The sequence below is a fragment of the Aquarana catesbeiana genome, linkage group LG09, assembly GCF_042186555.1.
Source record: "Aquarana catesbeiana isolate 2022-GZ linkage group LG09, ASM4218655v1, whole genome shotgun sequence".
Taxonomy (NCBI): Eukaryota; Metazoa; Chordata; class Amphibia; order Anura; family Ranidae; genus Aquarana; species Aquarana catesbeiana.
Window position 1 is genome coordinate 88481157 of NC_133332.1, and position 23213 is coordinate 88504369.

Here is a 23213-nt window from a genome sequence, read left to right on the forward strand (position 1 = left end):
TTTACAGGTAAACCACAAATCCCATTTTCTGTTTTACACAAATACTGCGTCTTGTACAACTATAATTTGTATTTCCCTCATTTTGTCATGTAGGCGAGGACTTGATGAGGCACTATACATTTACAGAGGGCTAATGCACCAGTCTCTTCATGCTGCTGGGTTGCAGAATACTGAGTGTCCAGCAGCCGGCCTAATTTTTTACTATGGTAGTTTTGCTAATCACTCCTCCTAATGCTCTATTGGGTAATCTTCCCTTAAAGAGGAGCTTCAGGCTCCCCCAGAAGACTGCGAGTTGGGGCCAAACTTCCAGCTCAGATTGCTGCAGCGATTTAAGCCGAAAGTGGGAGCGGGTACCTGCCAAAACCAGGTACCTCCTCCCCCGCAAAAAGTGCCAAATGTGGCAGTGGATAGGGATAGGATGCAAACGAGCAGAACTTCCCCCTTTTGGGTGAAGTTCCACTTTAATTGTATCTAAAACTAAGGCAACATTGTCAGACAGACTGTCATTAGAGTGAATTACATTTTTCTTTTCCTCCTCTAGCTTTATTTGAAAAACCTGTGACATTTGTAATTTTTACATTGGTGTCACCAATGTTTCTGGTTTCTCCAGTTACAAGGGGCTGTACATTACAGGAGCACCAAGTGTTGCTATGGTAACATGTGCTTTTTTTATTTTTCATGTACCTTGCACATTTGCCACATGGGGGAGTCGTCATCCTTATTTCTGCTTGGGCTTAATTCATGGTCATGACACAAAGATACGGGTTACAAAAACAATACACCAAATGTATGCTTGTCGTATACACTGTACCATCTCATTAATGCAGAAGCTGGGCTGTGACACATTTATGTTTTGAAAGGGCCGCTGGGAGGAGCCATCTGGTGTTTGTTAGGCATATGACAGGTAGCTGCTTTTCCATTCATGCCGCTTGCGATCTCCCCATGTGCCCCCTGCTGGAAACCACACACACAAGCCTATATAGCCACCTCTGGCTACTGTAGATTATCTGTCTTAGGCTGGATAAACAAGGAGAAAAAAATCAGGCAAAAATGGTCGGTTTGGCAGGAACTTCGGCCTGTGTGTACAGCTCCTTGTCTCACGACCAGCTTCTGTCAATCGAGCATGCTGTAAAACCAGCATCTGATCAGCACTTGCAGCCAATGGCAGTGATAGCAGCAACTCAGAAGATTTATTTGTTGTAAAGATTTATTTTTTAATTCTTGTATTTTATTCGTGGTTGCACAGATTGACTTTTGCACTTGGTTTACATTTTAGAAAGTGCCTGAATTCCTAAAGTTCATCTTTAAATTTATATTACTTCAACAAGAATGTTACATAGTGTCAACACTCTTGCTACAGTATTTGCTTAACTGTTCTGTGTGTTGGATGTGCTTGTTCGGGAAGTGAACTAAATAAGCCTTCTGCAGCTCAAGAGTTTCAGCCTTATTCACAGGAGTTTGGAGTCTGGGAAGGCAATCGAAGTATAGTTTATAAGTAATAACACAGGGATTAAACTGATCATTAGTACAATTTTTATCTTTTCTGTGTATTAATCTGTCAGTCCACTCAAAACTGATATTTCTTTTTCTGGTGGATAGAATCTCCTTTTATCTCTCAGCAAAAAGACCTCCCTAATTGATTTCCAGGATCTGCCCCTTGCTGCCATCAAGTAACCTTGCTCCTACTGCTAGCATGTAATGTAAATGTAAAACACTTGGATGTTGCAAGCTCCTAAAACCTGTGGGAGGTGGGAATAATTTAAACAAAAGAAAGACTTGACCAGTGCGAAAATTAATTGACCTACCTGCATCTTGTGAAAAACTGTAAAACATCATTTATTTACTGTGACTGGACCCAACAGTAACAACAATTCTAATTTGTTAATGTTTGCATGTATTTTCTTTGCAGATTTCAACTGAAAAAGCACAGCTGGCAGAACAAGCTGCTGCTGCAGCACATTCAGCACCAGACGAAACCGCTGAATTGCGTGCAGGTGAATTAGGACAGTCTGGACCCAGGATTCTGGTCCCTGAAATGAGGGAGGAAATTGATCCAGAGAAAGATGGTAGAAGAAGAGGAGGAAGGAGAAAAGCAACTGAAGAATCAGAGACCAAAGCTAAAACAAAGAATGAATTGGTCATCCCAACAGCATCTCGAAAACGATCCAGCAGAATAGCCTTAGAGGCTGAACCATCAACATCAGGAAATAACGAGATAAGGAGAAAGCAACCAAGTAGGAAAAGTTTAGTTAAGATGCAAGATGAATCTAAAAAGGACTTTGGCTCAGCCCCTGAGAAGTGTAAGAAGAGCGATGTCTTTGAAACCCTTTCAGATAATCACCCTGAGAAGATAGGTCTAAGATCAGAATTTGAGAATGTGACTGGACCTACCTCCATGGAGCTAAGTGTAGGTCAAATGGAGAGCGACCAAGAAAAAGATGTTACCCCAACATTGTTGGAGCCTAATGAGGCAGAAAATGTCTCAACATCTTCAAAAAATACTGAAAGTAATGAGTCCAAGATTCTGGACCTCCCAGAACAGTCAGAGACTTTTTCTGCTCCTCACAACAAGAAGCCTGTCAGAGGCAAAAGACAAGCTGCTACCAAAACAAAACCGGATAATACACAAGAAACCATATCCAATGATGTTGCAGATAAGACGGAATCTAAAACCAGTGGTACTAATTTGGAAACACAAGGTGACTTCAAGATTCCAACCCCAAGAACCAATGACTTGCAAGATGGTGGAAACAAAGGTCCAAGAGGCAGAAGAACGAGGACTTCCCATATTTCCACTTCAGAGCCTTTGGAACATGAGAAACCTGAAGGGGCAGACACAAAAGCAAGCCGAAATGAAGAAGCCAATAAAACCTGTCCAGGTGATCAAAATTCTGCAAATACAAGGCAGCGGAGGAACGTGAAGGAAGAAGCTAAAGAAGATTCACAGAAAGAAGAGCAAACCGGGAGATCCAAGCGTGCCATAAACTTAAGAGGCAATCAGAAAAATAAAGAAAGCAACAGTGAACAAACTGTGGAAGACAATTCAGGAAGTAGCTCACTTCCTAAAAGAACACAAAAACATCTCAAAGAGGAGACACCAGAACCAGATGTACCAGAAGTTGGAAAGATTGAGGAAGATAACATGGGAAAGCTACCAAGAAGGACACGAAAAAGCTGCAAAGAAGAGCAGAAATTAGAAGATAATAAAGGAAGTCTGGAGAGTTCCAACACAGCTGAAGCCCAAACAACAAAAAGAACACAAAGAGGTAGCAAGGGGCAAGATATTGTTGATAAAGAAGAAACTGTGAAAGAAACAGTCACCAGGAAAAGGAGAAATTCAAAATCGGAAGATACACAATTAGAAGACCAAGGCAAAAGATCTGGGAGGACAAGAAGGCTCTCAAAGGAAGAGGTAGTTGAAGAGACCACTACAAATACCACTAAGGAAAATACAGCTGGACAAAACACCTCTCGAAGAACAAGAAGAAATGTGAAAGCAGATGAAAAAACTGAAAGTGAGCATGCAGGAGACCTTATACCAGATAAGGAGCTTTCACAATCTGGAAGATCCTCCTCAAGAACAAGAAGAAAGACCTCAACAGAGGATAGTGGAAAGCTGACGGAAAACACAGAGGTGGAAGAGGAACTGAGTGAGGGTACAAAGAAGAGAGCAGATGAAGAGGCCTCAAGGAAAGGAAGGACAAGTAGAACATCAGCCAAAGAAGAGCCTCCCCAGGTGTCCACCCCTGTGGCTAACAGAAAGAGAGGACAAGCTTTAAAGGCAGATGTTGATCTCAAGAGGAAGAAATCAGATGAAACATCAGAAGCCAAAGAAGAAATACCAGCAGGCAGAAGAGGAAGACCACGAAAATTGAGTACAACAGATGACTCTCAAACAAGTGCTGGTGGCAGCAGGGTGAGTAGCTGTATAGCATGCAAAAGAAGCAGCATCTTCAGCTTACACACAGGCTAGAACGAGGAAACAGTTTATTCCTAACCTAAGGAGGGTGATTTACTAAAACTGGAGAGTGCAAAACCTAGTGCAGCTGTGCATGGTAACTAATTGGCTTCTAACCTGAGCTTGTTGAGCTTTGACAAAAAAACCTGGAAGCGAATTGGTTTCTATGCAGAGCTGCAGTAGATTTTACAGTTTTAGACCTAGTTAGCTCAGTGATGTCATGAGCACCCTCGTCCCTTTGTGTACATCCTCTGCAGAGAGGTGGAACCTCATGCCCGAAGCTTATTGGCCCAGCAATGACAGCCAACTTCCAGGTTCAGACTGAACCTAAGCCTGGACCCAAGCTCATCAATAATCTCCAGCAAGTGTCTGTGGTCCACCAATACTCAATACAGTTATCTTTTAGATTTTGCAGAGATGTAGCAGGATTTTTGTAAGTTATGTTGTGTTTTGTTTCCGCCAATAATGATTTTACTGTATTTTTAGTCAAATTTAAGCAGTAGTTGAAAGGTGGACTTTCATGGCACATACCATGTCTAAAAAGTATGGAGAAATTGGACCTCTAAAGCACTCTGCGACTAACTGCACTTGTTGCATGATGTGTCAAGGGCCTACAGCAGGATCAAATGTATTTCAGCAACGTTGCAGGCTCCTCTCCTTCCATCCAGAGGAGTCTGGGACTGAATATTGACTGCTTGGTGGAATGTTTGAAGTGCTCTATTTCCCCACATTCAGTGTTAAGGAAGCAACATGTCAGATCCTAGAAGCATAGGGGTTTATTTACTAAAGGCAAATCCACTGTGCACTGCAAGTGCAGTCGCTGTAGATCTGAGGGGGACATGCAAGGAAAATAAAAAAACTGCATTTTTGCTTGTACATGATTGGATGATAGAAATCAGCAGAGCTTTCCCGCATTTCAGATCTTCCCCTCAGATCTACAGTAACTGCAATTCCAAGTGCACTTGCAGTGTACTTGTAGTGCACAGTGGATTTGCCTTTAGTAAATCAACCCCATAGGGAACAGTCCCACTGCTCCAGGTACTTCCAGCTTATGATTCATTAAGTGTTCTGGTGCTGCCTGCAGTGCACCCTCGCAAATGTTTGGCACTGACATCCTTGAATTTGATTCTATGCTTTAGCCTATACCATACTTGGAAATCTTCCTTAAAGGGGGGTTCCGGCTGGGGAAAAAAAACATTTAAAAATCAGCAGCTACAAACACTGTAGCTGCTGACTTTTAATAAGCACACTTACCTGTCCTGGCTGCCCACGATTTTGGCTGCCTGAGGCCGACCCGTCCCTCGGCTCTCGGGTCCCGGCACCTCCATTCCAACTAAGGGAAACAGGCAGTGGAGCCTTGCGGCTTCACTGCCCATTTTCTACTGTGCATGCGCGAGTCGCCCAACGCTTTGTGAATGGGACGCGATGTGTTGTGGGACACACACAGTTCCCATAACACACCGCGCCCCATTCCCTAGAAGACAACGCGGGGCGGAGAAGACTGAACATCACCATGGCGTAGGAAGAGGCAGATTAGGAAGACTGCCTAGCAACAGCCATTTCAGGTGAGTTAAAAAAATTATTTTTTTCCTCCAATTTTATAGGAAATTTTTTTTTATGCAATTTTTTTTTTTTTTTTTTTTTTTTTAGGGTGGACCTCCACTTTAACTACCCCCTCCTTAGGTCTATCCTGTGATGATTTCACTACAGTCATGCAGAAGTTAAATGGCCAAATAGCAACTTTGATTGCTAAATCTGACTGCAGAGATTATAATCATGCTTTCACGCCTGTGCATGTTTATCTGATTTGCCTGTGGCTTTAGTCTCCAAGCCTTCAGCTGCAGAGACCCCTGATGCTGAGTCCCGTGAGGAGTTGCAGGCCTCTTCCATTACTTCCAGACTTAGAGACTTTTTCAGCTCTTATTGATGGGTGTTTACACAATTTTAAAACTTCAGGACCAGTGCTGTCCCCAGTCTAGACTTCTTTCTGGTCTCTGCTAAGACTGCTGAGACCTTTCCGGTGTACCAACCCAGTTTTCTTAATTGTACATCACAGGACACGGAGGACTTAGATGTTGTTGACCGCTTGAATTATGCTGCCACCATCAGGTGAATGGTGGGACTGTACAGTTACCTCTGTCAAAATCTTTTTCCGGTACAAGGGTTGTCCAGGAACAGGAGTTTCCTTTCGTGGGGTACCTGTAACCCTGCTTCTCAGGGAGTATTCGGCTCAGAAGTTGCCTTCAAATGTCCAGCAGAGATGGTACATGTCCTGGAGAATTTTGACTGTGTGCTGAAACTTTCGCAGGAGAAATGCCTGCATCTCCGAGCCCCTGAAGTCATTGCATGCCGGAATCGAAGGCTTTTTTTTATAAAAGTGCTGGGGAACATGGTAGCGACCTTTTATTATGGCCCCCATGTCCTGTTTTATTCCAGGGCTGTGCAGCTCAATATCTTGTCAGTATGGGACAAACGTCCGGAGGCCTTGGATCCTTGGATGCATCTGACCAATGCATCTGACTTAAGACCATTTTGGCTTCTGAATGGTGGATAAGCACTCAGACTCTGAAAACCTAGAAATCTTTCCTTCCAATGTATTGTAAGGCCTTGACAATGGATGCCAGCCTGTCGGCTGGGGAGGTGTTCTGGAGAACCTCCCTGTTCAGGGAGCATGGTCATCCAAGGAGTGTAAGTTGCCCATCAACATTCTAGAACTTTGATTTGTCTGGCTCTTGTACTACTGGTCTGTCTGCCTACGGGGCCTTGCCATCATCCTGCAGTCAGACAATGCTACGACTGTGATATACATCAGCCATCACTAGAAGTCTTGCCGCTTAAGCAGAAGTGGACCTGATCTTGTCTTGGGCAGAACTTCAAGTTCCGGCCCTCTAACTGTGCATTGTCAGCATGGAAAAGTGCCAGGCAGACTGTCTTAGCCATCAGCAGTTGAACCCAGGAGAAGGGGTTCTTTACCCCAAGGTTTTCACAGAGATTTTTCTGTGCTGGAGGCCACCAGTTGTGGATCTCTTGGCATCCAGATTCAACAAAAACTAGACATGCTTGTGTCATGAACCAGGGATCCTCAGGCATTTGCGGTAGATGCCCTGGTGACTCCTTGGGACCAGTTTTCCCTGACCTATGCCTTCTCTCCACTTCAGCTTCTTCCTCATTTGTTACACAGGATGTAGGTGGAGAGCATTACAGTGATTGTGATCACACTGCCTTGGCCAAAAGGAATGTGGTAGGCAGACATAATCTCCTGGCAGACGAGCTGTGGACTCTTTCAGATTGGCCAGATTTGCTGTTGTGGGGTCTGATCTTCCATTCAGCTTTACGGTCACTGGCTTTGACAGCATGACTGTTGAAACCCAAGTTCTGAGGGACAGGGATGTTTCTGTGGCTCCTACCCTCCTTAAGGCTAGAAAGTTGACCTTTAGGTACAAAAAAAGGCTTATTTCGCCTGGTGTGAGGCTCGTAAGTTTCATCATTGACAGGGTCAGCCTGGTGTGGGGATGTCTCTGGTTCCTAGTACCACCAAGGAACAGATATCGGCCTTGACCATTTTGTTCGAGAGACTGATCGCTTTTTAAATTTTTTAGTTAAAGCCCTTGTGCAGGGTATCGCAGGGATCGTTCTGCCTGTATGGCCCCCTTTTGTCTCAGTGGGACCTGATTTTGGTCTTATTTGTTTTGCAGACTTCTCCCTTTTGAACCTCTTTGAGAGATTGATTCCCTTGTCACTTCTTACACGTGAACTTGTCTTTCTGGTAGCCATTACCTTGGCTCGCAGGGTCTCAGAACTGGCTGTGCTTTCCTGCGAGAATAAGGTGGTGTTGGTCTTCTTTTCTACCTAAGGTGGTTTCTTAGTTCCTCCTAAACCAGAACGTTTTACCACCATCCTTTTTCTTTTAATTTTACGCATTCAAAGGAGTAGGTGCATCACACTTTGCATGATGTTCAAGCTGTCCGAGTTTATCTGAAGTCTGCAGCTTCGTTTAGGCAATCTGATTCCCTGTTTGTTCTACTTGCAGGTGGTTCAAGTGGCCAGGCTGCATACTGATCTACTGTTTCTAAGCAGAATCATCAGCTCCTTTCCCAGGCCTGTAGTATTCGGGGCCAGGTTCTTCCTTTTCTGGTCAAGGCCCATTCCAACAAGTGTGCTAGCGCTTCTTGGCCTGTTCAATAGAATGCTTCTGTTCATGTTTGTAAGGCTGCTACCTGGACTCTGCGTGGGTGCTCAGCAATTTACTAAAGTCACAAATATTCAGGAAGGAGTCACCCCGCTTGGAGAATGCTTGACTTCCATCAGGGAACTTCCTGGCCAGTTTGCAGCATTACCATTTAGTCTGTCCACGACCTCAAGGGTTTTTACAAAGTTGCTGGCTCTGGGGTTTTTGAGGACCCGTGGTATCCCCATTGTGGGGTACTGGACTACTTGCTTAAGGAAAAAACAGCTTGGAAGCTGACATTAAATATCCAAATAGATGGTACAGGTTCTGGAAAGGTTTTATTGAGTGCAGAACCTTCAGATGTCGGCTTTGGTTCTGACAAAACATCTGGAGTATTTAGCCTTAGTCTTTGACACAGCACATACGAAGGTACTGCTTCTGCAGGAGAAATGCCTGTCTATTCAATCCCAGGTGGAGTCCCTGGGGTCATTGGAAAGCTTCTTGAATCGGGTCTGCATGCTTCTGGGGAAGATGGTAGCTGCCTTCGATGCAGTCCCCAATGCCCAGTTTCACTCCAGATCTCTTCAACTCAGTATCCTGTTGGTATGAGACAAATGTCAGGATCCCTTGGACCTGCCAATGCATCTGACTCCCAAGACCCGGTGGGCCCTGGAATGGTATATTGACGCAGAAGCTGGATACCGGGAGATCTTCTTTTTGTTGAAATGGAAGATTTAGACAATGAAAGCCGGCTTGTCGGGCTGGGGAGATGTTAAGGGAATGTGGTCCTCAGAGTAGCCGAAGTTTGTGTAAGAATGACAAAAAGTCACGCTGTACAGAAAGAAGCAGATTTGATTTCTGTCTTGTTAAAGCTTCACTTTCTGACCCTCTCTGCCATGCACATTCCTGGTGTGGAGAATTGGCAGGCAGACTTTCTCAGCTAGCAGCAGCTGAATCTGAGTTAACACGCCCTTCACCCTGACATATTCACAGAGATTTGTCTGTGGTGGGGGACACTGTATGTAGATCTCTTGGCATGCAGATTCATCAAGAAACTGGACAAGTTTGTTTACCAAACCAGGGATTCTCAGCCATTTGCGTTGGGTTTCCCTGGTAAGTCCTTGGGATCAGCAGATCTGTATCTTTCCTCCATTGCAGCTTCTTTCTTACCTGTTGCATAGGCTAAAGGTGGGGAGCATTCCAGTGATTCTGGTCACACAAGTTTGGCTAAGAAAAATATGATATGCAGATATAAATCTCCTGGCAGACAAGCCATGGGCTCGTTCAGATTGGCCAGATTTGTCGTCCCAGGGTTCCAACTTCCACCCAGTTTTATGGTCACTGGCTTTGACAGTATGGCTGTTTAAACCCAAGTCCTGAGGTATAGGGGGGTTTCTGACTCTGCGATTCCTACCCTCCTCGAGGCAAGAAAGTTGACCTGCAGGAAGGTGTACCACTGTACATGGAAGGCCTATGTTGCCTGGTGTGAGGCTTATACGTTTGACAGTGTATCATGGAGCACATTTTGGCTTTTCTCTAATCTGCTGTGAAGATGTCTCTGGATTTGGGTACTAAGAGGCAGATGTTGGCCTTGGCTGTTCTGTTTGAGACTAGCGCATTTCATTCCTTGGTAAATGCCTTTGTACAGAGTGACACATGGATTGCACCACCCAATTTGCTCTGGAAGAAATGACACCCATGACAGACATACTACAAATTTTTTATATATTATGGACACATGGGGTTTTAATACTTTTAGCCGTGTATATGTAATAATGTTTATACATTATTTTGTGTATGTATTGTATTTGTATACTTTTGTGGATCTTTTGCAATAAACTTGGCATACTAACCTTTTTTTTATATACACACTATTGTTATATCTGCTTTAAAAGTCCCATAAAGGGTGTTTTGTATGATTGTACCTGTTTTGAATCTCTCTAGGAAATTACCTTGTCGCTTCTTAGAAGCAAGGTTGTCTTTTAGGCTAGGTTCACACTGCTGCAATGCGAATTTAGCTCGGTTTTGTTCCGATTGCGTTGCGAATTTGCATTGCGAATTCTATATGTGTTCTTGCGATTCTACTGCAAATTTTGCAGTCTATAGAGCTGAATTCGCATCGCACACGGATCAAACTCGCACAGGACCTTTTTTTCACGCAGGTTATATTCGCAACGCATCGATGTGAACGGCACTAATGTTAATCTATGAAATTTAAATGACTTGCGAATTCGAGCGATCGCAACGGCTCAAATTCGCAATAGAATTCGCAGCAGTGTGAACCTAGCCTTACAGTTATGATCACTTTCTCAGGGTCTCAGAATTGACTGTGCTCTTCTGCAAGGAGTTTTTCCTGATTCTTAACCAGGATAAGGTGGGGCTGAGTGCTCTTTCATCCTCCCTTTCTTATTTTTTTTTTTTTTTTATACCTAAGCTGGTTTCTTCATTTCACCTGAATCAAGATATTCTTTTGTAATCTTTTTGTCCTAAGCTTCCTAGGATGAAGGTGATACAAGAAAAAGATTTTACAGGTAAAAATGTCAATTGCCTATACTTGCGCATTAAAGTTCTGCTTCTGCCACAGTTAAAAATTGCAGCCTTCACATGCATCACAGCCCACCAGCGTAATACTTATACAGTTTGTCATTAAAATGTAATGTCGGTGAGCTGTTCCCAAGCACACACACTTGTGTGTCCTGTGATGTCTCTCGCATACAGAAAGTCTTATTTGAAAAGAGAAAAAATGCAGTTGTACGTATCTTATTACAACCAGCAATCTTGTTTAATTTAGGTTAAATTTGCCTATTCGAATGTTGTATGTTTGCTGGCGAGCAGTTACATGGATGATACATTCGCGTTCAACACTGAGATCAGCAATGGTATTTTTCAGTGCTCTTTTGGCAGTGAGAGTGATGTCCTACCATATGACCCATCTCACACTAACCCTCCCTTTTACTCCAACTTTACTCCAACCTCCAACACTCATAGTAACTCCTCTCTGCAACCCTCCCTGTGACCCCCCCCACACTAACCTTCCTGTTCTTTTACCTGGCTGCCATCTATGATGGTTCCAAGATGACCACAAAAGGTGCCATTTATGTACAGAATCAGTAACTGGGTATACATAGACATTGTGTAGTTTGTAACAATGTTCTGCTTTCCTCCACAGGAAATTTCCACTCCTGAACCATCCCCATCCCGCAGCAGCCGTCTGAGGCAAAGTCCTGCTATAAGTAATCTCGCAGAAGTCCTAACTCCAAAACGCACTGGCAGATTGTCTGTGTCCACTTTGACTGCCAGTCCCTACATTCCTCAGTCTGGAGCACAGCCCAAGGTTTGTCTATACTGTTTATACTCTTAGGTTTTTTTTTTGTAATCTGTGCAGCTGTGTGAAGGTCTCTTCAAGCTTTGCCATCTGTTTGCCAGCAGTGAAGGTTATGACTAGTATTTTCTAAGTCTGATATTTCCTGCTCAGCTGGTCTTAGCAACAATGGACAAAATGTAAGCCACATTCCAAGATTACATTCAAGCGTTATTGCACAGTATTGTGGTCCTAGCTGATGCATTTTGAGCTAGTAAAGGGTCTGTTTTAAAAGCAGCAGTATGGCCGGACCATGGCCAAACTACTCCTTAAAGGGAAAATATACTCCTATCCACTACCTGTTCAAAAATTCTTGTTTTGTGAGTTAGGGGTTGTAAACCCTCTCATATACCCAGTGAAGCGAAGAGCCTCAGATGATACACAGAGACAAATCCTTCTACATAAGTTTTACTTGTTTATCTGCAGCCTTCTCTTTTGTACATTCCTTCAAAGTGCTGATTTTAGATGAAATCCATCTGCGTTTTTCAATATCACAGAGGAGGGGGTGGAGAGCTGCAGTTAGAGATCTGGGACACACTGTGAGAGTTGATTGGAGGAAAGGAACATACCCCCCTTCAGCAGAACTTTGTTCTGAGTAGAAAAGCTGTGTGCTTAGCTCTCCTCCCCATCACAAATTTATCTCATTGTTTGGGAAAACTTATCAAAACTGACTTGTGCTTATAACATTGGAAAGAGGTACCAGAGACAAACGACACTTAGAGCTTTGGAGAGAGAAAGGTAAACACTACAGATATATGCGCTTTGTTCATATTTCATGACTAAGGTTTAAAACCAATTTAAGATCCAGTTGAAATAAGTGGCCATACAATGTGAGCCACAGTGTGCTTGGCTCTGTGAAGTAAAGTAGATAATTTATAAGGGAGAGTGAATAATACTAACTTCTTAGTCATTTCTGAAAAGCTTATATTTGCTCCTGACCGATTTGCTGACATGTTTTATATTGCTTGATGAGTGTCTGGCTACATTGGGGATAGAGTGTACAGCATTCACAAACTACTTTTAGTTTGAGAAGCACATCCAACAGTCGAGCACAAGTTGGTTTCTTTATTATTCATCCCAAGACAGGACATCTTCCTATCCCTTAGGATAGGTTATGCTGCCACCTTCAAGTGATTGAACACTGGCAAAAAAAAAGATTGGAAGGCCCCTCCTTACCTTTCCCATATAGGCAAGGCTTCAGTTTTTTCTTTTGCTAGTGTCTTTGTGATATTCATATCTGTGCAGTCGCTGCACAAAAATAGATATCTTTTCAATGGTTCCATCTGGGATTAGGAGACTATCTCTTTCCGGATACATTGGTTTTTCTATGCTCCGACTAGTACACAGACCTCGCACTGGACATGTGAGGAAAACCTGTAAGGTTGCCAGTCAGCAATGCACCCTACGCAACACGTTCCTGTGCAGTGATGCACTATATCCTCAAACGTATTGGCACACCTGCCTTTACATGCACATAAACTTTAATGGCATCCCAGTCTTAGTCCGTAGAGTTCAATATTGAGTTGGCCCACCCTTTTGCAGCTATTACAGCTTCAATTCTTCTGGGAAGGCTGTCCACAAGTTTTAGGAGTGTGTCTATGGGAATGTTTGACCATTCTTCCAGAAGCGCATTTGTGAGGTCAGGCATTTATATTGGATTAGAAGGCCTGGCTCACAGTTTCCGCTCTAATTCATCCCAAAGGTGTTCTATCGTGCTGAGGTCGGGACTCTGTGCATGCCAGTCAAGTTCCTCCACCCCAAACTCGCTCATCCATGTCTTTATGGACCTTGCTTTGTGCACTGGTCCAAATTGTTTAGTGGAGGGGGATTATGGTGTGGGTTTGTTTTTTAGGGATTGGGCTTGGCCCCTTGGCTCCAGTGAAGGGAACTCCTTTGGCATCAGCATACCAAGACATTCTGGTCCATTTCCTGCAAGTCTTTCTAACCCTTCTTGTTGTTGGGCCTGTTGCCACAATTCTGTTTGCCTAGTTGTTGCTCAACCTTCTCAATCATTGCTTGGGGAATTCCCAGGGTCTGTGACTACTTTGCTTGTGACGAGTACTGTATGAGTAAGATAAGAGAAATTTTACTTACTGAAATTTCACCCTTCTTTCCATTCCTTGGTTACTCTGCATTGCTTGCTACAAAACTAAGGATTTGTGGGGTAGGCTTATGGGGAGGTGCCCAGTGGGCTTGTCCTAAAATGCTAGTGTCCAATCACCTGAAGGCCTATAACACACTCAGTCCTTTGGTAAGTATATGATTTTAATGAAAAAAAAGTCTGTTGCACTTCCCCTTTAAATTTTCAACCTAAGACAAACAACTTGCGATCTCAAATAAACGTCACTGTGAATAATGCAAAGACTATAAAATAAATATACAGTCATGTGAGAAAAAATGTTAAAGATTCGCCTCATTAGTTCAAAGTGAATACAGTCGGTCCCTGGGTTACGAACAAGATAAGGACTGTAGGTTTGTTCTCAAGTCGAATTTGTTTGTAACTCGGAACAGTACATTTTTAAGTGTAACTCCAGCATGTGCAATGATGTGGGATGTTCCAGGTGCTTCTGGGCGTGCAGTTGTGTTATTTGGGGCTCTTGTGGCCATGCAATACTGCAGTGTGGGATGTGTGTGGTGCTGCAAGATGGCTGCTCAGCTGTATCCGGGACCAGCGTGGAGAGCAAACGGCTGGAAGTGACATCACGCCACCTCTGTTTGTAAGTAGGAGATGTTCGTAACTCGGGGACTGCCTGTAAAGTGTCACGAAAGGCAAAACTTTTTTTTTTTTCCCATTTTGAATAGAATAAGGGTGGGTTATAACCCTTAAGAGTTGTTTGTTTGTTTTTTGTCTGTGTCCCATTCGGTAGATTTCCCTTCACTTCCTGTTACATAGCCAAAACAGGAAGTAAAAGGAAATCCCTCCAAAGTGAGGTGACCCTGGGGATGTCAGACCTAATGTCTCCTTGGGAAGATTTTTAAAAAAAAAATTTTTATTCCTGTTCTGATGTCAACCAAAACTCTGGGATTTTCTTTTACTTTCACTTTCGATAATGACAGTAAACTAGACAGTGGGAGGGAATGACCCGCAGCTTTTTTTTGCCAGTGTCCAATCACCTGAAGTTATCTGCTTAGAAGCAGATGGCTTATAATCCATGGTATGACTTAGATTCTATGACCTGTACTGTGCTCCAAGAAATGGATTTACTGGCAAGTCAAAAATCTTAATTTAATGGAGTATGTCCCCTGTGAAAGGTGTTTTTAGGTAGAAACTTTAAATACTTTGACTAATTCAAAGGGTTCCTTCTTTTACCTTTCGCTGAGCTGCTTCCACTCTTTAAAGTGTCCCTTGGACAGTCACCATAGAGAAGGAAGGCTCTCCGTGTAAATGTATTGTGTATAAATTGAAGCCTAACTCCAGCTTTTCTATCACTTTAAATACTGTAGTTTGTTTAGAGCAGCTTGGCAAATTTCTTTTACTATCAGATGTGCCTGCTGTCAGTGCTGTATAGACTGTATGTAGTATCGGCTGTATACAGTGTAAATTGCTGTGTTCCAGCAGTGGTACTTTCTGTATGCTGCTGAAACAAAATCTAAACGCTGTTCTGCAATTCACAGGAAGCCTTGTGTTTTGTCCATGAATACAAGGCTTCCTCTGATTGGCTGAGATAGAGATTGTAATGTTCTCCTGCCTCTCCACCTCAGAGGAAGCCTTGTATTCATTGACAAAATACAAGGCATCCTGTGAGTGGCTGAGTAGCTCTCAGCCTGACTTGATTTTGTTCCAGCAGCAGACAGGAAGTCCTGTATTCATACCGAAACACAGCTTCATATTCTGTATGCAGTTAAAGCTACATTGTGTACAGTGCTGACAACTGCCATAGCAATGGAAAAAATGGTTTGTTTTGAGCCAGCTTGGCCCAAGTTAACTATTTAAAGTGATAGCAAACATGAAGTTAGGCTTTAAACACAGCAAGCTGTATTGTTTCAAATTGTTTGGAATATTCAGGGATGTAATATCTTTAACATTCTGCCAAATTTAAATGATAAAATGCAGTAAGAACTGATGTCACAGTATACTTGAGCGTTTAGTGTTTTTTTTTTTTTTTTTCTCTCTTCCTCAGGTCCTGTTCACAGGGGTGGTGGATGCAATGGGTGAAGAGATAATCCGCTCGTTGGGTGGAGACATTGCAGACTCTGTGTTTGATTGCACTCACCTGATAACAGACCGTGTTCGAAGAACAGTGAAATTCCTCTGCGCACTTGCGAGGGGCATCCCCATTGTCACACTGGACTGGATAGACAAGGTGCGTATTGTCTTTTTCAAAGCATATTGATCTTAATCAAATTGCATGTTTTTTAGTCTTTGGTTCTTAAGCGATACGACTCCATTGGTGGCTGCTAGTATAAATATCTGTTAAATTTAGACAGAGACAAAGTTGGATAAGTTAATAGAGTAGGGAAGGGTAACAAAAATATGCCTTGGTGCCACCAAGACATTAAGTGGCCATGAAATCTCCCCAAGGGAAATATAATAAAACTTGACCGAAGCTCTAGCTTAAAGCTGAACTCCAGCATTCCCTTCAGTTGTACAGGCTCTTTTTCTGTACTGAAATCACTTACACTGATTTTTACAGTGTGCATTAGGCCCCTTTCACACTGGGGCGGCGTCGGCGGTAAAGCGATGCTTTACCGTCGGTATTCGGCCTCTAGTGGGGGGGGGGGTTTACCCCCCCACTAGCGGCCGAGAAAGGGTTAAAAACCACCGCAAAGCACCTCTGCAGAGGCGCTTTGCCAGTGGTATAGCCATGCTGTCCCATTGATTTCAATGGGCAGAAGCAGTGAAGGAGCGGTGTATACTCCGCTCCTTCATCGCTCTGAAGATGCTGCTAGCAGGACTTTTTTTGCCGTCCTGCTAGCACACCGCTCCAGTGTGAAAGCGGCTGTTTCGGGTCAGTTTGCAGGTGCTATTATTAGCGCAATAGTGCCTACAAACCGCCCCTGTGTGAAAGGGCCCTTAGACTTGCTGTAGCAAGTTAAATAGCCGGGAGGTCAGCAATGGCAGCCATAAATTTCTCTCAGTAGAGGTATCTATTTTGTACTTGAAAGCCTAAAAATGTCAATTTTCTAGCCCTTTCTTTTATGCTTTTATTGTCTGAATGAATTGTTTCCTACCTTCCTCTGGCTTCTTTGACAGTGTAAGAAGAGTGGCTGCTTCTTGTCTCATACAAAATATCTGGTGAAAGATAAAGAACAAGAGAAAAACTTCAACTTTGTACTGTCGCAATCTCTGCAGAAAGCCAAGAGGAGTCCACTATTTGAGGTACAGGGCTATAATTGTCACGTCACTCCAAAGCTGGTTGGCAGTGAAAGCTCCAGCCTATGATTGGCAGGGTGTTGATTTGCTTCAGTTATAGTTGGATGTTTTGGGTTCGCTTGCCTTTGTTTTTTGTCATGCATCAATGTAAATGCATTTAAAACAAATCTCAAGCTGAATTTATATGCAAGCCATTTTTCATCATTGACTTGCTTCTGAATCTGAAATCCGTGTAAACCTAGGGCTTGTGTACATAGGCTTTTGTTTGCAACTGAGCTCATTTTCTTCATCCTCCTCATGTTAATATTAATATGGCTATAAAACTTGATTTCATTTTTTTGCACTCACTGTGAAATTCTTTTTTTGGAGTCCATCGAGAGTCACTGCAAAACAATATATTTTCAAAAGTTTTACTTAAAAACTTTTGGCAATGTGCTAAGAAATAATTAACAGTAGCGTAGCATTCATCAGCAGCGTTAGTTTGGAAGTATTAAACAAAACATGGACACTAATAATATCCCATAGTGCTAACAAATTTGCTGGTGATTTTTTTGTTTGTACTCAAGTGTCCAGCGCAGCTCACTGCCGCGTCCAACAATAAATAGTCAGCATTGATGGATTCAAGTTGCCCTGATACCGCATTTCTGTTATGGCAATGTCCTGGTATAACCTTTCACCATGTTAGTCACTGACTGCACCTAGATTTTTGGGAAAGAAGTCTAACTGTGAATGTAGGAAATGAATTTTTTGTGACATGTTGTACTTCATGGTCTTGTACGCAATAAAAAGTTTGCTTTTCTCTGCATTTTCTCTGGCCCCAAGAACAGATCTTCAAACTGCTTGTCATTGATGATGCATCAGATCTTTGGACCAACAAAAAATGCCTTCCTTAATCTTGGCATCAGTTATCCTTGAAAACAATAACAATCCTATTGCCCAAAGCTCCAGGAAGTTTATTGCTAGATTTTGATAGCAACCAAGTCCACTGCATGGACAGGGTACCCAGCCTGGCAGAATGGCATCCAACAAGAGGATCCTCCAAATGACGGCAAATAAAGACTTCCTGGATTCCTGGGCAGATATGCCATAGAAAACCTACTCCTATGTGATAAACAGTTCACTCTGTCCAGGGAACAGATTGACATGTCGTATATCAACAGAAGGTTTGGAGTGGAACTAGGCAAATAGGATTGTATCAAAGGGAGCTACCGTCAGGCCCAAGACTGTCATGCAAAAGCTGAGAGTCTGCATTTTTTTTTCCTGTGGAAAAAACACTCTAGTCTGAAACGTGTCCAGGACTAGACCCAGATCCAAATAATAAGTTAGTTCCAGCGAAGATTTGTAAAGTTTCAGGATCCACCCAAACTGCTCTAACGGAGTGAAAGACACATTACCAAACATAGATTGTACTGCTTGGTCACTCAGTAGGAGCTTGTCTAAGTATCCCACAATTAGCAGGGCTAATACTGGGGATAATACATTTGTGAACTTGAGAGGTGCTGTCAAGATGCCGATGGGCAGTGCCACGAGCTGGTAGGGTAGGGACCCCACAGCCAAAAGTGAGAAGCATTGATCTGCTGTAAAAATATGGAGATACAGGTACATCATCCTTGATGTCCATAGTAGCCAGTATGTTTTCCTAATGATTGGAAGGTGAAGACGGGTTTGATGGATTTTGTGTGGAATTTCTGGGCTTGAGAGAAGACATTCAAAGCTTTTAGATCCAAGATGGGGGCAGATGCCCCCTTTGGGATTGGGAATGGTGAATAAGCTAGAGGAAAACCGCTGACACATTCCATCACAGGAAGTAAAGCCATGACAGCTTGATCCAGAAGACCTAAGAAGGCCAATTAGAGATCTGGTAATCTTTGTGGTGACACAGGAAGGTTGGAAGTGAGAAACTGAGGAAAGGGCAGGGAGTAAAATTACAGTATATAGCTCTGGGATACAAACTTCTGCACCCAAGCATCAGAAACAAAAGTAGTAAAGTTGTACTAGCGTCTGCAAAGGTTAGCAAATGTCCCCTGACTCTAGAAAGTTAAGGGGGTGGAATAGTAAGTGCCTTGTTAATTCAGGACATTATCAAATGGATGCCAAGCTAATAAGTGCTTGGAGGCAGCAAACTGCTTATTAAGGATGTTTACATTCTCTGTAGAGGGAGTAAGCGGAGTGCCCCAGCTTTAGTAGAATGTTGGCTTGGAGTACCTAGTACAGCAGGACTGTCCCATCTGTTCTAGCATCAGACATGCGTTGCTGCTGCATGATGTTAAGGTGATGTATAGACTCAGGGTAAAAAGCAAGGTCTGGGCATCTGGTTGCAGATGATGACTGGAAGTGACCAAAGTCACTGTAGGTGGGCAGCAGGAACTGATCAAAATGTTACGTGGCTCTTGCAAGCAGGAGCAGCGGTGGGCAGATGCTTCCTAGACACTGTATGAAGGTAAAGTTGAAGCGGTTGTAAAGCCTTAAGGTTTTACACCTTAATGCAATCTATGCGGGGAACCCCAAAAGAAGAGGATCAGGGCTGCTCTGTGCAAAAGCATTGCACAGAGCAGGTAAGCATAGACATGTTTGTTATTTTAATACAAAAAAAAAAGCTTTACAACCACTTGAATGCAAAATTGAAGAATAAAAAAGTGCTGGCAAAAAAATAGGCTGGTCTTTTAATATAGCAGACCTGAAGAAAGGACATCCATTATCCTAGAACACTAGCAAAAAAAGAGTATGAATCATGGTAGTAGGGAGGATCATTCTGGGCTGGCCAACAATATATATATATATATATATATATATATATATATATATATATATTGTGTGTTACTTCCATCTGATCAGGTTAGAATAGTAAAGTGGAGAATCATTGTAGTCTCTGCTACTACAGTCACTTTCTTTGGGATACCATCACCACCATGCCTCTCTACCTCATCCAATCAGATAAGCTTTGTATGCAAAGTGTTCTCTGAATGGCACCTGTGCCAAGCAAGCAACTCCCTGTGATTACCATGCAGTAGTGGGATTCACTGCTTCCACAGACATTGGCCAGATATGGAATATGCATTTCTACATTGGTCCAACCTGGGCCAGCTATGCAAAAAAAAAAAAAAAAAACATACCTTGAATTCAGCTTTAAAATGTAATGTGTGCTGCCATTGTTGACTCTGTCTTCAAAGCTTCGGTCACTGGCTCAGGAAAGTCATGCAGATCAGATAAGCAATTTGACTTTGCCTTTTAATTGTGGAATAATTGCTTTGGACCATTGAGTTTTGAAGCCAGAGACAGCGAGGCAGCTAGCATTTTCAGAAGTTGTACAGCAGCAGTATCCTGTGTATTTTGCTTTTGACAAAAAAATGATTCGCTGTATCCATTTGTTCCCACACACTTGTTTGAGGTTTAGCAGTTGCCATAAGACCCCCCTATGTACTGAGAAGAGTGGCCTGCCGAAGGCACACTAACCCGCTTGTACCTGCCAGTCATATATGTAATCCAAGTCACTGTACATGACGAGATTCACCAATACAACAGATTTGGAGCAGCTTCTAGAGTGATAGCAATAAAAATGATAACTTTAGGTCACTGAAGCACCCCTGCTGCTGAGAATGAAAATGTCACTTCATACAATCTGGATTTTGTTGCTGTGCAAGGCCACCCCAGTGATCTTTTACTTCTGAGATACTCTCTGGGGTCAGAAGGTTACATGCTGTAATCTGTGGTCGCTCCCACCATCCTCTAAACACTACAATACATAGTAGTGACAAAGGAGCCTGTGGGAGGAATTGCAGAGCATATTGAGGGACGCAAACATCTGACACACCTGAAAATACATGTGAACTCTAGAGTTTCTTTGGGCATCTTTGCAGAGCAACAGAGTGACGATTTTACAAACTGGCGCCAGGACTGGTAAGTATAATGTGACTTCTATTAAAGGAGCATTTTCATTTTCAGCACCAGGATTGCTTTAAAAAAACGCAAACTCACATGTATGAGCAGTGTTTTTATTCTCTGTTTCATCCACTCAGCTGTGTTTAATATTCCTGACATGCTTATTCTGTGCTTTTAGGGCTACGAAATTCACATCACCCCCAGTGTCAAGCCAGATCCTAAGTTAATGAAGGATATAGTTAGCTGCAGCGGGGCAACTTTCCTTCCCAAGATGCCCCGGACATTTAAGGTAACTAAGAGACTTTTTTTTTTTTTTTTTTTTTTTTTTTTTTTAAGTTTAGTTGAATAGCACATCATCCCATTGTTAGCTTTTCAGATTGTGTAACACCATACATCTTCATGAATTCTACCTTCTAGGAGAAGTGTGTCATTGTGTCGTGCCCAGAAGATGCAGCACGGTGCAAGTCAGTGCCATCGACAATACCAGTTACTACAGCCGAGTTTATTCTAAGCGGAATATTGCGCCAGGAGGTCAATCCAAGCGCCTACTTGTTGAGCAGTGAAATGGAGGACAATGCACCAGCTCCCGCCAAACGTAGACGCTGAGTTTGTATGAAGGACAGTCATTTTTAATAAGGATTTTTCTCCAATAAGCAGTGTAGATAAGCTCCAGTTGAAAAAGATTACCTTTTGCTTTCATTATGTAAATTCTATCATGATCATGGAGCCTTCTGTGTGAGAAGCTGGCATTCCTTGACTTGTGTGGTATGCAGTTGTTCTGGGGTAATTAAGCCTCATCTGCGCATAGTTGCTGCCTTGGAACTATTAGGCATGTAATGGCTTCCTCTGTCAGAGCCTTTCACACAGGCATTTAAGGATCCCAGCACAAGTCTCCAGAGTATGCCAGCCACTGAAAGCCAGTACATGTTCAAAGTGCCTGAAGGGGATTTGTGTTATTTTTTGGTTTAAAAACTCCCCATCTTGTATCCTTAGGAGTTGAACTTTTAGGGTTTCTGACACTGCTTTAAAAACACAACAGATGCTGACTATGACTTTTTCTGGTGGAACTGCAAACTTAGTCCTGCTGATCTGCCTGTATATGCACATAGAGTTTTGTGCAGATTAGACTAGATTGTACATGCCAGCTGATAGCACTTCTGTTGCCCTTGTCATCCTATAGTCACTGATTTGTGCAGCAGTGCTTTCTGTCCATTGGCATTCACTGCTTAAGTTTATGTAGCCTTACTGTATCATAGTGTGAATAAGTATATTCTTCTAGATTCAGGCAAATTTTGTTTTTAAACAAAAAAAAAAATAAAAAATAGAAAGCTCCAACCTGATCCCAGGGTTAGGATTGACATGAATCAAAGGATGAGGACAGCACTCCTTTTGGTTTGCAACCTTGGTAATAGATGGGTGCTTGTAGTGACAGTAGAGGATGGCACAGAGCAGATCACAGTCAAATGATAAGTCACCAGCACTATGTTACAAAAACATATACACTCGTTTGACAGAACTATGGGGTTGAGGGGATTTTTGCGGTGCCAATAAGAGTACAAGAAAAAAGAAAAAACATGACTTAAAAATATACACAGTTTTTATTATTACAAGGTTAAAAGATACCAAATAAGTGTTCATAACAATATTATAGTGGTCATATTAGTTGGTAGGTTCAAATAAAGATGAATACATTGCACATTAGCCCAACATGTTTCACTAATTTCTTCTTCAGGGGATGTGTAATTCAGAACAAGATTCACGTAAAGAACCTAACAAAAGTTGCCACCAAAAAACAAACAAGGCCGAGATCAACAGTCCTCTTGTGACCCCCTGGTGCAAGGGAGACGGTCAATGTTGTGGTCATAGAGGACAGAAGGGCGAGATTAAGGTATTGTATTTTTCAGCTCATAGGATCGAAAACGACTTTAGACTGCCTGCACGGTGTTAAATGCAGGGAGTGGTACAGTATCACAAGCGCCGCACGATGGAGTCAAGCCCTCCGGCTCTGGCTGTTTGTTTTTTGGTGGCAACTTTTGTTAGGTTCTTTACGTGAATCTTGTTCTGAATTGCACATCCCCTGAAGAAGCAATTAGTGAAACATGTTGGGCTAATGTGCAATGTATTCAGTTTTATTTGAACCTACCAAATAATATGACCACTATAATGTTATTGTTGTGAACACTTATTTGGTATCTTTTAACCTTGTAATAATAAAAATTTGTGTATATTTTTAAGTCATTATTTTTCTTTTTTTCTTGTACTCCTATTGGCACCGCAAAAATCCCCTCAACCCCATAGTTCTGTCTCATGATTAATTGGGATGAGGTGCCCTTTTGATTGGGTGTTGTACCGTGAACCAGACCAACTTTTTGTTTTATACACACTCATTTATTAGTGCAGCGTCACAGTAGTCAAATAAGTCAAAGTTTCGGGGCTGCGCTGGGCTGAGTCCCTTCCTCAATCTTTGGACACCACAGCAGGTCCCGTCCAAAATTGTTTGTTTAAAAAATGTCATAGCAAAAGTTGCATATCA

General features: G+C 42.6%; 1 protein-coding gene across 2 annotated transcripts in view; it reads left to right on the forward strand.

Annotated features, from left to right (window-relative positions):
* The window catches only part of MDC1 (mediator of DNA damage checkpoint 1), a 65247-nt gene extending 42984 nt beyond the window's left edge, over positions 1-22263 (forward strand). For both annotated transcript variants that reach the window (XM_073598921.1, XM_073598922.1), the window contains exons 11-16: positions 1910-3916; positions 11296-11460; positions 15609-15791; positions 16682-16807; positions 20859-20969; positions 21098-22263. In XM_073598921.1, the coding sequence (XP_073455022.1) occupies positions 1910-3916; positions 11296-11460; positions 15609-15791; positions 16682-16807; positions 20859-20969; positions 21098-21286 (2781 nt within the window). In that variant the 3' untranslated portion in view covers positions 21287-22263. The remainder of the gene's footprint in view (positions 1-1909; positions 3917-11295; positions 11461-15608; positions 15792-16681; positions 16808-20858; positions 20970-21097) is intronic.
* Positions 22264-23213: the final 950 nt, after the last annotated feature.